The 19,130-nt window shown below is 45.9% G+C and overlaps 1 protein-coding gene across 2 annotated transcripts in view; it reads left to right on the top strand.

Annotated features, from left to right (window-relative positions):
* The first annotated feature begins 1,027 nt into the window (after nt 1-1,027).
* PIK3AP1 (phosphoinositide-3-kinase adaptor protein 1) overlaps nt 1,028-19,130 on the top strand; it is a 133,541-nt gene continuing 115,438 nt past the window's right edge. Inside the window, exons 1-2 of one of the 2 annotated variants that reach the window (XM_058436140.1) lie at nt 1,028-1,228; nt 11,610-12,026. In XM_058436140.1, coding sequence (XP_058292123.1) covers nt 1,216-1,228; nt 11,610-12,026 — 430 coding nt within the window. In that variant the 5' untranslated portion in view covers nt 1,028-1,215. The remainder of the gene's footprint in view (nt 1,229-11,609; nt 12,027-19,130) is intronic. The other variant, XM_032135508.2, reaches the window with a different exon arrangement.

A 19,130-nucleotide genomic window follows, 5' to 3' on the forward strand; every position in this document is an offset into this window, starting at 1 on the left:
CTGAAAGAGCCAAGGAAATGGATTCCCTTCTATTTGGCAGAAAGAAACCCAGCCCAGCCACCACCTTGATTTTAGCCCATGGAGACTCATGTAACCCTTCTGAGCTACAGGACTGTGAAATGATAAGTTGGTGTTGTTTTAAGCCACTAAATTTGTAGTAATTTATTATGGCAACAGTAGAAAATGAATGCACAGCCTCATCCTGATATTCCTGTTCTTAAATCCATTTCATTTATTTCCACCTGAACTTCAGCCCTAACCTTCCCTCATCTCTGCTCTCTGGGTCCATCCTCTGGCCCCTGGATTGTTGAGAACTCCAAGGGGATGTGCTATTCAGGTGAATTTCAGCAGCAGGCAAAGGGAGGAGTCCAAGAAGAGGGCAGGTGAAGGCAAGGGTTAAGCAAGAACTCTAGCTCTGGAAGCAGACTGGCTTGGTACTGAACCTCTGGAAGCTTTTATTCTCTGTGGAAAACGCAGCGCCCAGCAGACAGCAACACAGGAAATGAATGGCAGAGAAACTATTAGACATTTCTCATGTGAGATTATAATTAATGTTCATGTGCCATCAGGAGACCAGATCCAAGGAACTGCAGAAAGATCACAGGAGGGCACTCAAGGGCAACGCCGAGCACTCAGGGCCAGGTGCCCAGCCCTCCTCCTCTTCCCCTTCCTGTCCCCTCCCCTTTCCTGCTGGGGCAGCCGGGGCTTAGGGACAAAGCCCCAGGGGATGAGGAGGTGGCTTGGACAGCTGGTGCTCACACACACACACACACCCGCCGTGTCTCCAGAGGCCTGGCAGCCCCACACTCTCCCCCTCCGCCCCCTCCCCACACCCCCCCACCTCAGGCTGCCCTTTGGTGGCAGATCAGGGCTGGTTTCCCGAGAAGTGGGGCGCACGTGGCGCGAAGCCCCGCCTTCTCGCTGCCCCTGAGCAGGGGGCCGTGGGGGGAGCTGGCCGGCGGCCGGCATGGGGTTCTCACTTCCCCTCCCCAACGGCCGCGGGTGCAGGTGCCGCGGGCCGAGTCCCGCAGGCGGGGCGGACTCTGTGGACACGCCCTCGTGGCGAGGCCGGGCTGCCCCGAGGGAGGAAGCACCAGAGTGGCGGCCGGTCCTGCGCGGAGCCCGGCGCCCCTCCAGCCCGAGCCAGGACGCCGCCGGCCCCGGCCCCGGCCCCGGGCACGCAGCCAGCCAGGGATGTAAGCGGCGCCCCGCGGCATGGCAGCCTCAGGTGGGTAGGCAGGCGCCGCGGGTCCCCGGGCCCCCGGCCCCTCTCTCGTCCCCCGCACCCCTTGAGGCGCGCTCCCCCGCTCGGTTCTGTTTGCGTCCTCAGTGCGGGGGTCTTGCCTTCTTTCTGCTCTTTTCTCTGTTCCCTGTCGCAAACTTCCCACTCCAACTTTCCCACGTTTCCCGTCCCAGCCTGTTGCGCGATTCTCTTCAGCCCCTGCCTGGCCCGACCCCCTCCCACTTCTTCAGAGTCTCCTTCGCTCCCTCCACCTCTGGCCCTAGGAGTGCCTGAGCGTCTCTTCCCCTGTCCCTCCGACTCTGAAGCGAGAGGAGAGTTGAGAGAAGCGGAGGGCGGGCGATGTGGACGGTCTACGCGCCAAACGTGTCTCCTGGGCTCCGTGGACCCACAGGGGGCGCTCGCGCAGTCCTAGGTGGTGCGGAGAGATCAGCCGGGGTGCCCTTGGGACAGCTTCCCAAGCCCCGTTCCTCCACCCCTCCCAGGCTTTCTGCTTTGGGTCTAGAACTTTGCTAGGGATCTAGGAATACTATTCCTTGAACTTTACTTTTCCTGCGTCCTTTGCAGAACTTTGGGGAATGGGGAGAGTTGGCGGTCACTGGGTAAATGTACTTGTCTTTTCTGGCTGGTCTTGGGTTGCCTTCTGGTTCACGGGTGTACACACTTGGCAAGTCGCTCACTGACGGAGATCCAGGACAAACCACATAATGATGATAACAGAGACAATTAATGAGTCCTTACTATTGCACTCCAATGGATACTGTGCACCTAATATGTTCTCTATGGTGGGCAGGACACACCTAGTCTGCTCTCCGGGAGTTTACGGTCCTGTAGAGGAAAGCAATAAGTAAACAAGGAATTACTAGATGAGAGGAGGTAGAGTTACAGTGTTTACAAATGGGTTTACTTGTATTTTCCCAGCCCACTTTATGATGTTTTAGTAGGGATAACATGTGAAAACAGGTTGCAGGTGCCCCTTGAAAAAGAAAATCTAGGTGACCAGGAGAAGGCACTGTTCTTATAGGAGGTGAGCAAACACTGGAATGAAGAGCCAGCTCTCCCCACATCCTCTGAGGATCTGGTAACGGTGCTTTGGAAGCAGAGGTAGAAAAGGCCAGGGGTGATTGTTCTATTAGATTTGGTACTACAGGCTCATTAAAGGGGATGGGAAGGTAGTTAATCACAGCCTCCTGGCTCTCCAGCTGGGCTCTGGAGGCTAAAAGAAGCTGTATTGTGAATAAGGAGGCCTAATAATAGCAGGTAATTTACACTTAATAAGGAAAGTCTCTGGTATAACATGTGTTATGGGAAAACAATAAAGAAGGGTGAGGGAGATTGGGGTTAGAATTTTCAAATGAGGTGGCCAGGGTGGAGAAAGGGACATTTGAGCCAAGATTTCCAGGAGGAGAGGGAGGAGGTTCTTTGGGGAAGAGTGCTCCAAGCAATAAGTGTATGTGGTGTGTTAAAGGAAAGGGAGTAGGCCAGAGTGGCTGAAGTAGGTGGGCTGTGGGGGAGAGGGAGATGAGGCCAGATAATAAACCAGTGAAGCTGCCTCCTCCTTCCATGGTCAGGGACAGGCCCTGGGCTGCTGAGTCCAGGAAACCGCAAACTGGGAGGGCCTTTGGGTGGAAGAGTCTGAGAAAATGGCCTCTCTTTTCCTCTTGTCCAGCGTCCTGTGTACCTCTCTCCAGTGGGCACAGCCGAAGGAGCTAGGAAGGCAAGCTCCAGTTCAGAGGGGGACCGTAGTCCGGTGGGCAAACCTGGGGCTATTTATGGGCTCTGTAGCAGCTTCTGCAGGTGTCCGTAATGGTTAGAGCTGTCAAACTGTCTTGCTGTCTGTGTCTTCTGTGGCGAGACACCACTCCAGGTGCTGTAATTGAGAGTTGGGTCTCTGGAGTCCTTCGGGTTCCCTGGGGTTTGGAAGTACAAGGACCCATGGGGGAAGGTCATAGTGGTGAGAGCAATGCCTCTCGCCAAGATGCTGTGGGCTTCGGAGTCATCCAGCCACCCTTCTGTATGTTCTTCTTTTCTTTTAAAAGCAAGTTTATTGTGACATAATTCACATGCCATACAATTCATCCATTTAAAGCATACAGTTCAGTGGTTTTTAGTATCTTTACAGATATGTGTAGCCATCACCACAGTCAATATTAGGACATTTTCATCACCTCAAAAAGAAACCTTATATGCTTTAGGTATCAACCTTTTATTCTCCTCTCCTCTCCCAGCCCTAAGATCTACTTTGCCTCTGTAGATTTCTCTACTCTGGGCTTATATATGAATGGAATCACATAGTATGTGGTCTTTGGTGACTGGCTTCCTTTGCACAGCATAATATTTTCAAAGTTCATCCCACTGTAGCTTATGTCAGTACTTCATTCCTTTTTATGGCCTAATTCTGAAATTCCCTTCCACTGAAGGGGAAGCATTAGTCTATATTATTTTCTGAAAGACGTGTTTGCTTGTTGAAATCCAGGAGAAGTTAGGCTCCCTGTCTTTGAAAGGACCTTGGGTAGGAAGATAAAATTAAATGGACTCAGCCTGTTCCACAAGATTCTCTAGGCACCTGATGGCATCTTGTGTATTTACACGTGAGAGAGAGGAAAGAGAGAGGATCCATGAATGACTTTCCCAAGTGGCCAAGTCTGTGGCTGGGTGAAGAAAGACGAGTACTCTCTCCTCTGTGTATCAGCTCTCATACCGTCTCTTGCCCCCTCTCTCCAAGGCTCTTCTTCTCTCTATATCCTTCTACTATTCCTGGACTTACAGGACCATGGAGCTTGAAGGGACTTATAACCTTTTTGTGATCTTAACTTCCATGTGATCCTTGAGGCCTCTCAATACTCTTGCCAGTACCTAAATTTGAACACCTTCTGGGGTGGGAAGCTCCTGATATGATTGACCACATCTCTCCTTATCCTGGTCACCTTCCCTATAGGGAACACCCTCTTCAAATACAGTGTTCAGATTCAAACACAGGGCTCCAGGATGGATGAATGGGGTGCCAGAGTCACCTATAGGCTGAAGAAATGGTCTGGGCTGAGTGGTTTGAGAAGCTCTCTGGCACTTCCTGTCTGCACTTCTCTCCAGTGAGTTCTTTTTTTTTTTTTTTTTTTTTGAGATGGAGTCTCACTCTGTCACCCAGGCTGGAGTGCAGTGACACGATCTTGGCTCACTGCAAACTCTGCCTCCCAGGTTGAAGCGATTCTCGTGCCTCAGCCTCCCGAGTAGCTGGGATTACAGGCGCCCACCACCATGCCCAGCTAATTTTTGTATTTTTAGTAGAGACAGAGTTTCACCATGTTGGCCAGGCTGGTCTTGAACTCCTGACCTCAAGTGATCTGCCCTCCTCAGCCTCCCAAAGTGCTGGGATTACAGGTGTGAGCCACCACGCTTGGCCCTCTATTGTGCTCTGAATCCTGCAAAAGCACCTCTCTTTCAGCCCTGGCTTTTTACCACATGGACTCCCTGCTGCTACAGCCTCCCCTTCCTCTGCTGTGATCCATTTCTTTCTCCTTCTGTAGCCAAACGTGTACTTTACGTTTTACGAGGACAAAGAAAGACACTTCCTCATTTCTGTCTAGGACTTGTGGACTCCTTGTTGGCTCATGTGTTTCATTTCTCTTAATAAATGAACAAGCAAAAAAAAGAGAGACGTGATTGGGGACAAGTGGAAAACCTACTTATGGTTAAAGGAAAAGGATTATTGCTGAAGAAAGGAGTTTCCCCCATATAAGGCAGAGTTGCTGACAAAGCATTTAGTCCTATATTGTTACCCAGCACAGCAGAAAGGGACTGGAACTTTCACTTTGGACTTTTTAAAAACTTCCCCATCTTTCAGTTTCCCAGCACAGCAATATTCAGGAAGGTAATAGATTTCATTGTCCTCATTTACATCAAGGCAAATTTGCCCAGACTTAGTAATTGGTCTAAGTCACACCACAAGTTAGTGACCAAATAGGTTGTAATGTTAACTAGTCTGAGGCAGTAATTAATTTCTCCTCAAATACTTTCGCTCAAAGGGAATTGAATTTAACACTAGAACCCCAGGAATGAGACATTGTGCATTTATTTATTTATTTATTTATTTATTTATTTATTTATTTAATGAGACAGGGTCTCACTCTGTCATCCAGGCTGGAGTGCAGTGGTACGATCTGGGCTCACTGCAACCTCTGCCTCCCAGGTTCAAACGATTCTCATGCCTCAGCCTCCTGAGTAGCTGGGACTACAGGCACATGCCACCATGCCTGGCTAATTTTTGTATTTTTTTTTGTAGAGTTGGGGTTTCACTATGTTGGCCAGGCTGGCCTCGAACTCCTGGTGTCAAGTGATCCGCCTGCATTGGCCTCCCAAAGTGCTGGGATTACAGACGTGAGCCACTGTCCCTGGCCAGGAGTGAGACATTTTGAATAGCTGTTCTGTTTGTTTGTTTGTTTTTTAAATATAGGAGATTTAAGCGCTTTTTTATTTCAGTTGTACTTTTTTTTTTTTTTTAAATGGAGTCTCGCTCTGTCGCCCAGGCTGGAGTGCAGTGGCTTGATCTCAGCTCACTGCAAGCTCTGCCTCCTGGGTTCACGCCATTCTCCTGCCTCAGCCTCCTGAGTAGCTGGGACTACAGTTGCCCGCCACAATTCCCGGCTAATTTTTTGTATTTTTAGTAGAGACAGGGTTTCAGCATGTTAGCCAGGATGGTCTCGATCTCCTGACCTCGTGATCCACCCGCCTCAGCCTCCCAGAGTGCTAGGATTACAGGCGTGAGCCACTGCACCCGGCCTCAATGGTACTTTCAAATAAAAATTTATTTTAGAACAGTTTTAGATTTCCAGAAATACTACAAAGATAGTACAGAGAGTTTTCATATAGACCACATCCAGTTTCACCTATTATTGACATCTTACATTAGTGTGGTATTTGTTTCAATTAATTAACTGATATTGATAAATTATTAATAACTAAAAGTTCAGGCTTTCCTCAGATCTCCTTAGTTTTTATGTAATGTCCTTCTGTTCCAGGAGCCCATCTTAGGTACTACGTTATATTTAGTAGGCATGTCTCCTTAGGCCCTTCGAGGCTGTGATTTTCTCTGATTTTCCTTGTTTTTGATGACTTTGACAGTCTTGAGGAGTACTGGTCGGTTATTTTGTAGAATGGCCCTCAGTCGGGATTTGTCTGATATTTTTTTCCATAATTAGACCAGGGTGCTGGGTTTCAGGGAGGAAGACCACAGAGGTAAAGTGCCAGTCTCAGCCCATGGTATTCAGGGCACACACTCTCAACATGATTTGTGACTGTCGATGCTGACCTTGATCACTGGGTTTCTCTATTGTAAATTTACTCTTTTTTTTTCTCCCTTTCCACACTGTGCTCTTTGGAAAGAACTCACTTGACACAGCCAAACACTAAGTTCTCCGTATAAGGAGTTACACCCTACTTCCTTGAGGGTGGAGTTATCTATCTACATAAATTATTCAGAATTGTTATGCATGGGAGATTTGTCTTTTTTCCCCAATGTATTTATTCAGTTATTTATTTCGTATCAGTATGGACTCCTGCATATTTCTTTTATGCTTTGGGTTATAATTCAATATTATTTTATTTATTTTGTTGCTCAAATGGTTCCAGCTTTTGCCACTAGGCGCTTTGAGTTGACTCGTGTTCCTTTGACATATGCCTGTCATTGAATTTTTGTTTGAGCAGTTACTTTCTGGCACTACAAGATGCTCCAGGCTCATATTGAATATTTCCTGCCCCAGGAAATATTTAGTCCTAGACTCATTCCTAGAATCCATCATTTCTCTAAGGAATCCTGGATCCTTTTATTGGAGAATGGTATGAGAAACCCATGGCACTAGATGTATTTTATTAAGTGTATTTTCTAAACTATATTCTGTATTTCCTTGACTTTTTAAATTGGGTGCAACTTAGAGATTAAGAGCATGGACTTTGGAGTCAGATCCCTGCTCTGGCACTGACTGACAGTGTGCACTTGGGCAGCAGCAGCAGCAAATCTTCAACGAGTTTTAATGTCTATGTCTGTAAAATGGGGCTTTTTGATAATATATACTTTGTGGATTGTTCTGAGGATTAAATGAGAGAATGTACATGAGATGCTTAGCAGAGTGACTAACACATGATCAGTGCTCAGGAAACAGAGCTGAATCACAATTTAAACTTTCCTTGATGACTTGGAGCCTTTTTTTTTTTTTTGAGATGGCGTTTCGCTGTTATTACCCAGGCTGGAGTGCAATGGCACGATCTCGGCTCACTGCAACCTCTGCCTCCCGGTTTCAAGAGATTCTTCTGTCTCAGCCTCCCGAATAGCTGGAATTACAGACGCATGCCACCACGCCTGGCTAATTTTTGTATTTTTAGTAGAGACAGGGTTTCGTCATATTGGTCAGGCTGGTCTCGAACTCCTGACCTTAGGTGATCCGCCTGCCTCGGCTTCCCAAAGTGCTGGGATTACAGGCGTGAGCCACCGCGGCCGGCCCTTGACATGGAGTCTTTAATGAACAGCAAGTATTATGATGTGCTGTTAACAGAGGAACAGGATCTGCTGTTAACTGGAGAGGCAGGATCCAGGGGGAAATGAGTACCCATTCCCTCAGTGGCCCTAGAGTTTATCATTTTAAAAATGTTCACTTACTTTTGGGTCACTAAATTCTTCTCATATAATTGGAGTAATCGCTCATGGCCATGTGGTCTTTAGAACAGTGTAAAGCTGTTGCTTTTCTACTAAGTCAATCAGTGCCCCAAAACCCAAGCTTCCTCTCAGGCTCAAGCAATCCTCCTACCTCAGTCTCCTGAGTAGCTGGGACTATTGGAGCACACCACCATGCCTGGCTAATTTTTGCTTTTTTTTTTTTGAGACGGAGTCTCGGTCTGTCTCCCAGTCTGGAGTGCAGTAGTGCGATCTCGGCTCACTGCAAGCTCTGCCTCCCGGGTCCACACCATTCTCCTGCCTCAGCCTTCCGAGTAGCTGGGACTACAGCTGCCTGCCACCACGCCTGGCTAATTTTTTTTTTTTTTTTTTTGTATTTTTAGTAGAGACGGGGTTTCACCGTGTTAGCCAGGATGGTTTTGATCTCCTGACCTTGTGATCTACCCGCCTTGGCCTCCCAAAGTGCTGGGATTACAGGCGTGAGCCACCGTGCCTGGCCTAATTTTTGCATTTTTTGTAGAGATGGGGTTTCACCATGTTGCCCAAGCTGGTCTCAAACTCCTGAGCTCAAGCAATCCGCCTGCCCTGGCCTCCCAAAGCGATGGGATTAGTCATGAGCCACTGGGCCTGGCCCCAAGCTGCCTTCTTAAGGGTTCTTCTTGTGCTTAGGAAATTTTCTTCTTCCCTCTTCTTCACTTTTTTGCCATCACTTGAAAACCCTATTGAAAACACTACTTATGGTTTCTTCATCACTAGTATGTGGGACCACAACCATGCCTTCCTGAGATTTTATTCTCCTTCTGCCTGTTGCACAAATTGTTGACATAATATGCATATGTATGCGGAGGAAGGTGGTGGCTACTACCCTTTTTCACTTTTGCATTTTTACAAAATGCTCCAGGATCCTTGCAGCATCACTGAAATTGCATCCTTAATGTTATAATGAAATGTAAAGTGTTGCACCTTTCCTACCTGTTGGCTCGTGCCCATGCACACACATCTGCAATAACACTTCACACTTAGAAGAACGTTTGCCTCTTAAGATAAACCAGCCACATAGGAAGGAAGGACAGAAAGAAGGTAAATATATTCTGATACTTTAACTCTGCTTCTCAGTGTCAGTTGCATAGTTATGTAGCTTTGCCAATGTTATGCCTTCTATAGTCTTGAAATTATTTTTCCATTGAGGTATAAAGAAATATTCTACACAGAAAAAAAAAGATCCAAGCAGCAAAGATTTTTATTTATTTATTTATTTTCATGGAAGGCTGCAGCACTGGTGCATTAAATTTTTGTCCTTAATCTGTGTAAGCTTTGGAATCAGGGTAGGCATTCCTGAAAAGGACCATTATGTTCACAATTGAGGGAACAGACCATGATCAGAATTGAGTTCTCTGTAGAACCACAAATGTCCAGGGCATCGTCAGAATTGCTGACTGGTTTTCTCCAGGTCCATACTGTTTGTCTGAGATTGCCTTTTTAAAAGATTTGTACACCTTCCCTTCAAAAACACTCTCAGGCTGATGAACTTGCTCCTGCTGAGAAGTCTACTAGGCTTTATATTAGCACTGGATTAGGGCTCCAGAAAACCAGGGGGGCTCAAAAAAGAATGAAACTGCAAACGTTTAGCCAGGCGCGGTGGCTCACGCCTGTAATCCCAGCACTTTGGGAGGCCGAGGCGGGCAGATCACAAGGTCAGGAGATCGAGACCACGGTGAAACCCCGTCTCTACTAAAAATACAAAAAATTAGCCGGGCGAGGTGGTGGGCACCTGTAGTCCCAGCTACTCGGGAGGCTGAGGCGGGAGAATGGCGTGAACCCGGGAGGCAGACCTTGCAGTGAGCCAAGATTGCGCCACTGCACTCCAGCCTGGGCGACAGAGCGAGACTCCGTCTCAAAAAAAAAAAAAGAAAGAAACTGCAAACATTCGTTTTATTTGCTATTTTTAAAAATTTGGTAATATCATCCTGGGGGAAATCAGAACTATGTTGGGCTTGCATTGTACATGTTGCTTTTTGGTTTGAATATAGTGGTGGATTGGATGGGGGCAGGAAAGAGGATTCATCCTGTGATCTTTTCAGAGCCTCAAGGTCTTGCCTAAGTCCTGCCTCTGTCCTTTTCAACAGGAAACATCAATGAAATGCGGCCCAGGCCTAGTGTTTAATTGTTTTAGTCTACAACTTAGATGGTTCTGAACCTTCATCAAATGTGACCAGCTTCCTTCTCTGAGTTCCCTGTTGTGTCATATGGACACTTTATACTCACCTCTTCCAAACCACGCACAGAACAGTTTGTTGAATTCATGGAGAGATGATGACCCAAAACAGTGGTAACAGTTACATTAAGAGCCAAGCTTCTTTGAACTTTGGTAGTTGGAAGCTATGACTTATTACTCGTAAGATTCTTGACATAGTCCCTGATGGGTGGTACAGGTGAGTTGGGAAGGAGGCTGGACTGGGAACCAGGGAACAACCTGAGCAACAGTTCTGGTTCTGCCAATAATCTAGAGTGTGAAGTTGAGCAAGTCCCTTAACCTTCCTAGATGAAGTGTTTCTTTCATCTGTAAATGAGGAGTTTGGGCCACGTGATCCCTGAAAGCCCTTTTTGACTCTCTTTTTGGCATTTGTGCTTTGTTAGAGGAAGAAAGCCTATGTTATGGTCCAGGTGTGAGGGACGCCTTGCAGATTGTATTGTGGAGGTCACAGCATCAATTCAACCACAACTAGCACGCACTTTAATATTATACATTATTTGTATTCATGTGAGGATAATGACACCAGCTACCAATTCCTGAGGGTTTTCTATATGACAAGCACTATGCTTAGCAGTTTACGTGAAATACCTAATTTAACTCAAATCCTTACTTGGCCACTGTGAATCTTGGACAAATTACTTAACCTGTCACACCTCAGGTTTCTCATTTTTTAAAGAATGGGCTAATAGTACCTACCTTCTAAAGTTGCTGTGAAGATGTAATGAGTTTAGTAGGCAATGTGCTTGGAAGAGTGCCTGGAACATAGTAACCTCTATATAAGTGTTTGCTGTTGCGATTATTATTATTTATTATTATTGTTGTTATTGTTATGATCTCATACTGCATCAGGTGTGGGGGGAAAGTGCATGCCAGGCAGAAGCAGTAGCTCGTGCAAGGATCTAAAACAGTATGGGGTCGGGCCTGGTGGCTCATGCCTATAATCCCAGCACTTTGGGAGGCGGGGACGGGTGGATCACTTGAGGTCAGAAGTTAAAAACTAGCCTGGCCAACATAGTGAAACCCCATCTCTACTAAAAATACAAAAATTAGCTTGGCATGATGGCAGGCACCTGTAATCCCAGTTACTTGGGAGGCTGAGGCAGGAGAATCGCTTGAACCCGGGAGGCAGAGGTTGCAGTGAGCTGAGATTGGGCCACTGCACTCCAGCCTGGGTGAGAGAGTGAGACTCAGTCTCTAAATAAATAAATAATAAATAATAAATAAAACAGCGTGGTATGTTTGGGCAAAGACAAGGAGTCTGGTATGATTGGAACACAGACTGTAAATGGGGAAAGAAATGAGTGAGTGAGGTGTGCTGGTGTGCTGGAGGCACACCATGAAAGATTGTGGGTGCCAGACCCAGCATCTGGATGCTCTACCTTTGCAGGTTGTGGGGAGCCACCTAGAAGGGCAAGTGTGCTAACATGCTTCTGTGCCTCATTCTTGCCCAGGGGTGCCCAGAGGATGCGACATCCTCCTCGTCTACAGCCCGGATGCCGAGGAATGGTGCCAGTACCTGCAGACCCTGTTCCTGTCCAGTCGGCAGGTCCGCAGCCAGAAGATACTGACTCACAGGCTGGGCCCCGAGGCTTCCTTCTCGGCAGAGGACCTAAGCCTTTTCCTCAGCACCCGCTGTGTCGTGGTGCTGCTGTCCGCGGAGCTGGTGCAGCACTTCCACAAGCCCGCCTTGCTGCCTCTGCTGCAGAGAGCCTTCCATCCTCCGCACCGCGTGGTCAGGCTGCTCTGCGGCGTGCGGGACAGCGAGGAGTTCCTAGACTTCTTTCCAGATTGGGCCCACTGGCAGGAGCTCACCTGTGACGATGAGCCAGAGACCTACGTGGCAGCTGTGAAAAAAGCCATTTCCGAAGGTAAGGATTTCTTCTAAAGATAAGCAAGCCTTAGAAAAGTTACTAATCCAGGTCCTAGGTGTAAGTTTATATTCCAAAATGAGCAGGGATCTCACTATGTTAAGAGAGCTGGTCATATTTATGGGTTTAGAGCAGCCTATTCCTGGGATGGGATAGGGGCAGGACAGCTCTCCTGGACTATCATCTCCTGGACTATCAGGAGAGGAAGAGGGCACTCTCCCTTGTCTTCTGTACTAGGGCAAAGCCCTTCTTTCTAGAATTTTCTATGCCTTGGAAGACACAGGACAGAGTTCCAGCCTAGAAAGTAGTGGGGGTGGGAGGCAGAGACTTCGTTTGCTGTTGGTGTGAGGAACGAGACTGCCCACTCTCCTGCTTGCATGTTACTTCCATTTTATCATCATGCGACCTTCACATTTTTGTTAAAAAAAAAAAAAGACTTTTTTTTTTTTTTTTTGAGACGGAGTCTCCCTCTGTCACCCAGGCTGGAGTGCAATGGTGCGATCTCAGTGGACTGCAACCTCTGCCTCCAGGTTCAAACGATTCTCCTGCCTTAGCCTGCCGAGTAGCTGGGATTACAGGTGTGTGCCACCATGCCTGGCTGATTTTTTTGTATTTATAATAGAGACAGGGTTTTATCATGTTGGTCAGGCTGATCTTGAACTCCTGATATCAAATGATCCACCCACCTCAGCCTCCCAAAGTGCTGGGCCTACAGGCATGAGCCACTGTGCCCAGCCAAGGCATTGTTTTTTTTGATAACATGTTTATAGAGAAATAGCCCTCTTCTCTATTTCCCACCAGCCTAGCTTCTATATTCTGCCATTTCTCCTTTTAGAGTAGGAAAATTCCGATCCTTTCTGCCGGGGTTAGTGACTTCAGTGGCCCCAGGAAGTGTGACACACACTCTGATTAACAGTAACAGAAGACATGCTCTGGGATGGACACACAATCACAGCTTTTCTTCCTCTTTTTGCTTTCTTTTTGCTTTTTTTTGAGACAGAGCCTTGCTCTGACATCCAGGCTGGAGTGCAGTGGCATGATCTCGGCTCACTGCAACCTCCACCTCCCTGATTCAAGTGATTCTCCTGCCTCAGCCTCCTGAGTAGCTGGGATTATAGGTGCCCACCACCACACCCGGCTAATTTGTGTATTTTTAGTAGAGACGGGATTTTACCATGTTGGTGAGGCTGATCTCAAACTCCTGACCTCAGGTGATCCACCTGCCTCGGCCTCCCAAAGTGCTGGGATAACAGGCATGAGCCACCACGCCCGGCCTCTTTTTGTTTTCTATTTTTGCCTCACTGTGGGCTATGAATGGGCTATGCGTTTATATTCTGTTCTCTTGCCACATGAGATCTTATATACCTGATGCCAGCAAAGAAGCCTGGAAAGTTATGGTCCTGATTTAACTGTGCCTCAGTTATCCCTGGTGTGACTTGGGCGTTAATTTGTCTCACCCACCCCTATGCCATCTGATAAATGAAATCAAGAATTTACTAATTTTCAGTGACCTTAAAAAGGTAACGTAACTTCCTAGGTGCTTTTATCCCAGGAATTGGCTACTCTAAACAAATAAATATGACCACATCTTTTATTTATTTATTTTTTATTTTTATTTTTTGAGACGGAGTCTCGCTCTGTCGCCCAGGCTGGAGTGCAGTGGCGCGATCTTGGCTCACTGCAAGCTCCGCCTTCCGGGTTCACGCCATTCTCCTGCCTCAGCCTCCGGAGTAGCTGGGACTACAGGCGCCCGCCACTGCGCCCGGCTAATTTTTTGTATTTTTAGTAGAGACGGGGTTTCACCGTGGTCTCGATCTCCTGACCTCGTGATCCACCCGCCTCGGCCTCCCAAAGTGCTGGGATTACAGGCGTGAGCCACCGCGCCCGGCAATGACCACGTCTTTTAACAAAGTAAGATTCCTTCTCATTTTGTAACATAAATCACTACTGTGAATGTAACACATGTCTCACCTGAAATGTCAGGACCTGGATTAGTACTTTTTCTAGGATTTGCTTATCGTTACATTAGAAAGACAATGATAGAAAAAGCATATAATTCATTTTTGCATGATTGCCTTTCATTAGTTTGAAGGAATTGTGATCTGCCCAAACTTACAAAAAACTGAAACACAACTGGTTGTTTCTGTGGATGATCTTATGTCATTGCATCGGTCCATTAGGATCTCTCAGGCCAGCCCCTGGAACCCACCATGGATGTATTGCCACTGACTGGGCATCTCACACTGTATGCTGTAACAGATTGTTCTTTAAAATATTACAGTAGTGTGGCTGGGTGCGGTGGTGCAAACCTGTAATCCCAGCACTTTGGGAGGCTGAGGCAGGTGGATCATGAGGTCAGGAGTTAGAGACCAGCCTGGCCAATATGGTGAAACTCCATCTCTACTAAAAAAATACAAAAATTAGCTGGTCGTGGTGGTGCATGCCTGTAATCCCAGCTACTTGGGAGGCTGAGGCAGAAGAATCACTTGAGCCCGGGAAGCGGAGGTTGCAGTGAGCCGAAATTGTGCCACTGCACTCCAGCCTGGGCGACAGAGCGAGACTCCATCTCAAAAAAACAACAACAAAAAAACCAGTAGTGTTATTTTTTGAAGTAGATAGTAAAAAGGATTATTTTAATATTGTTTGGATGTGTCCAGTGATTCAATGCCTGGATAAATTGATCTCTTCTAATATTTCACTTTTTACCAAAGACTGTAGTTCAGTATGCTATGAGCCTTTAGCTTCAAGTGTCTCGGAAAGAATGAACTCATTTACAGGGTGCTCGTGTTCTAAGAGCAGGAACTTCTCATCAGAAAGAGATTACTTTAACGGGAGATTAAAATAAGCTGCTTAGTGGGATATCTTTGCAGTTCAGAATCAATGGATATAGGGACAAATGGAATTATAAGAAAGAGAAGAGGAGGAAGGAAGGCTTATAGCCTCAATATAACTTTCTTTGTTTTTTTTTTTTGAGACGGAGTCTCGCTCTGTCGCCCAGGCTGGAGTGCAGTGGCACAATCTCAGCTCACTGCAAGCTCCGCCTCCCAGGTTCACGCCATTCTCCTGCCTCAGCCTCCTGAATAGCTGGGACTACAGGCACCCGCCACCATGCCCGGCTATTTTTTTTTTTTTTTTTGTATTTTTAGTAGAAACGGAGTTTCACTGTGTTAGCTAGGATGGTCTCGATCTCCTGACCTCGTGATCTGCCCGTCTTGGCCTCCCAAAGTGCTGGGATTACAGGCGTGAGCCATCGTGCCCGGCTGCCTCAATATAACTTTCTTATCTGGTATTAGGTTTGTGAATTTGGGGATTCAAGATCTCTGTCGGTGCTAGGATGGCTTGGGTTTGCTTTTTGGGTTTTCCGTAGCCATGGCCCTTGGTTGGCCTTGACTCTGATGCCATATTCCTGATTTTTTTTGCTGGACAAACTTTCTTAACAAACCTGATACTCAGAGTCTGGCAGTGTAGAAAAAAGAGCATTGACCAGGGTTAGGGACACTGCGTTACCTGGCTCTGCTGCTAACCAGATGCCTAGTACTGAGCAAGTCATTTTGCCTCTTTGAGTTCCAGTTTCCTTTTCTGTAAGTGGCAGATTTAGACTTGATGTAAGACACTTCCCAAGGCCAAAAATCTGTGATTCACTTAGGCCAGAAAATCTTAAATATTTTTGAAGTATGACCTTCTTGCCCCATTTCATACCTGCTTTGACTCCCAGGAAGCTTAGGGCTAGAACAGTGTCTAAAGACAGTACTCTCCCTACACTACATTTCTGGGATAATTGTGTCCTTAGGTACATTCCCTATAACTTGTGATAACCCATCTTTTTTTAAAATACTTCTCTTGCATACATGAGGTTTTCCTAAGGTACCTCAAAATAAAAGCAAAAGCTAATATTTTCATATACGTTACTACCACCAGCTGCCCAGTCCCATGAGAAATAAATACATGAAACTTGTTTCTTTGACTTTTGCTGTTAAAAAAAAAATCCCAATAAGAAATTGGCTGGGCATGGCCGGGAGCGGCGGCTCACGCCTGTAATCCTAGCACTTTGGGAGTCCGAGGCGGGTGGATCACGAGGTCAGGAGATTGAGACCATCCTGGCTAACACGGTGAAACCCCATCTCTCCTAAAAATACAAAACATTAGCCGGGCAAGGTGGTGGGCGCCTGTAGTGCCAGCTACTCGAGAGGCTGAGGCAGGAGAATGGCGTGAATCCGGGAGGCGGAGCTTGCAGTGAGCTGAGATTGCACCACTGCACTCCAGCCTGAGTGACAGATCGAGACTCTGTCTCAAAAAAAAAAAAAAAAAAAAAAAAAAAAAATTGGCTGGGCATAGTGGCTTGTGCCTGTAATCCCAGCACTTTGGGAGGCTGGAGCAGAAGGATTTCTGCTTCGAAGTTTGAGACCAGTCTGGATAACATGGCAAAACCTCGTCTCTACAAAAAATACAAAAATTAGCTGGGCATTGTGGCGTGCACCTGTTGTCCTAGCTACTTGGGAGGCTGAGGTGGGAGCATCACCTGAGCCTGGGAGGTTGAGGCTGCAGTGAGCTGTGACTGAGCCACTGCACTCCAGCCTGGGGATCAACAGAGTGACACCTTGTCTCAAAAAAAAAAAAAAAAAAAAAAAGAAATGCAATGGAAAATTGATAATGGGGATGAATTAATAGTAGAGACAATAATTGTGGAGTTATTGATTGTAGGGCTATTGAAACTACAGGGAGACACATTTTAGGAAAAACTTTCTAATTATTAGAGCTGTGTGAAGGTGGAATGGGTTGCCTTTGAAGGTGGTAAGCACCACATCTCCAGGAGTAAGAGCAGATACTGCAGATGTGCTGTAAAGGGATTTAGCTTTGGGACCAGGGTTGGGCCATGTGACCTTTACAGCCTTTTGATCATAACATTCCCTTACAAGAAGTTCCTCTTTTCACCAGGAACACATTTCTCTTCTGAATTCAGTTTTCCTCCTTCACCTGGTAGACCTGAGGTTTTTGACTCCCAACTGAAGAAATACTGGTCATGTTCCTACTCAGACCCCAGCAGTAAATAGCATGAAAAATACCTCACTTTGTAATTTATGTAACCCTTTAAAATGGTAAAAGTCCCAGAATATTTACATGTCTATATGTATATTTTTCTTAACTTTGAGATACCTTTTGATAAAAAGGACTATTTAATGAGATATTCACTAAGCCCATTTAAAATTTAGGCTAAATTTTAGACCATTTAAAGTTTAAAGTAAAGCTTAAAGATCAAAGAGAGTGGAGTGGGTAATAGAGTAGAGGAGGTTATTTTATTCTTGAAACTTAGATTACAGGTAGTCAATTATACTTTCTTTTGCTGCTGTGCTAGCTAAACAATGCTTCTCAAATTTTAATGTGCACAGAAGGACCTGGGGATCTTGTAAATATGCATATGCTGACTCCTTGGGTGGGGCCAAGATTCTGCATTTCTTTTTTTTTCTTTTTTCTTTCTTTCTTTTTTTTTTTTTTTTGAGATAGAGTCTCGCTCTGTCACCCAGGCTGGAATACAGTGGCGCAATCTCGGCTCACTGCAACCTCTGCCTCCCTGGGTTCAAGCAGTTCTTCTGCCTCAGCCTCCCAAGTAGATGGAATTACAGGCATGCACCACCATGCCTGGCTGATTTTTGTATTTTTAGTAGTGATGGGGTTTCACCATGTTGGCCAGGCTGGTCTTGAACTCCTGACCTCAAGTGATCTGCCTGCCTCAGCCTCACAAAGTGTTGGGATTACAGGAGTGAGCCACCACACCCGGCCAGATTCTGCATTTCTAACAAGCTCACAGGTGATGTTGATGCTGCTGGTCCAGGTACCACTGAGTACAACCAAGGGGTCTAAGCCACTTTTCTTTTGTCAGGTCAATGGTCACGTACTTCCATCTCATGGGAAGTATTTTCTCTAATCTCCACTTCTCTGGAAATGGAGGCACCATCACATCAGGGCAGCTCCTGGACACCCATCAGTTAGGTATAAAATTAGGCCAGTATTTGGTGCTTAGGCCATCAGACTTCAGGGTAGAGCTCCTGCATTCTCTTCCTTTGCCCCTGCTCATAGATTCGGTGCGTTCACTCTGGCAGTTTTCAATCTCCAGGTTTCTAGATGTTGGGATGGGGTGCTACTGAGATCACAATCTTTACTCTTTCTTCATTTAATAAGCCCCTTGATCAAAATTACTACTAAAATATGTTTTGGAGGTTTTATTTCCCACCCCACTCTCCAAATTTGTCAGCCACCTTAAAATTAAGCAGATGTTTTAATTAGTCTTCAGTGTGTTGGATCAGCCAGTTTATTTCCCAAGTTCTTCATCTGCAAAATGATGGGGTTGGACCAGATAATTTAGAAGGTTTCTTTCAGCCTCCAGCACTGTAATATATCATTATAAGTTTTCTAAGAAGATGGCAAATTACCGAGAACCTTTTTAACTGATTCAGTTTAGTTCCAAAATGTCTGCAGTGATATATACCTGTGCATAGAAGACTGGACTATTGATCTGACTTTTTGGACTTGTTGGAAGATTATTTTAAAATAAGGAAGTGAGAAAACCCCAGATACAGCACAGAAATTATTTCCTCTTTTTACTGGGGCTCTATTCTTTACTTCAAATCTCAATGGAATATAAAAATAGATTCTGTTAGACTGTGTGGGAAAGGACTCTGTGGGTAATATTGAGTGTTTTTGCAAAAGTTCTCATTCGTGTGGTGTGTGTGTGTGTGTGTGTGTGTGTGTTGAGGGTGGAGGGAAGCATTAAACCGAATTCTCCCGATATTATTTATTAATAGTATTACAGTGGAGATCTTGTCTGCTTCTTTATATGCATTATTTTCTCTTTGCCTCGCCCCTCCCTCTCCATTCCCATTGTGTTTCAGAAGCACTCATGGTACCCACAAGTATCATATATTTTGCCTTTGATTTCCATGGGAAAAATTTAGAGGGATATGTCTATATATCTACATTTGGCCTGCCTTTGTTGATATTAATGTTCTAGTCTGAATATTAAACTACAGTTTAAAAGAAAAAATAAGGGCTGGGTGCAGTGGCTCACAACTGTAATTCTAACAGTTTGGGAGACTGCGGGGAACAGAT

Source organism: Hylobates moloch, unplaced genomic scaffold, assembly GCF_009828535.3.
Source record: "Hylobates moloch isolate HMO894 unplaced genomic scaffold, HMol_V3 SCAFFOLD_3, whole genome shotgun sequence".
NCBI classification, from domain to species: Eukaryota; Metazoa; Chordata; class Mammalia; order Primates; family Hylobatidae; genus Hylobates; species Hylobates moloch.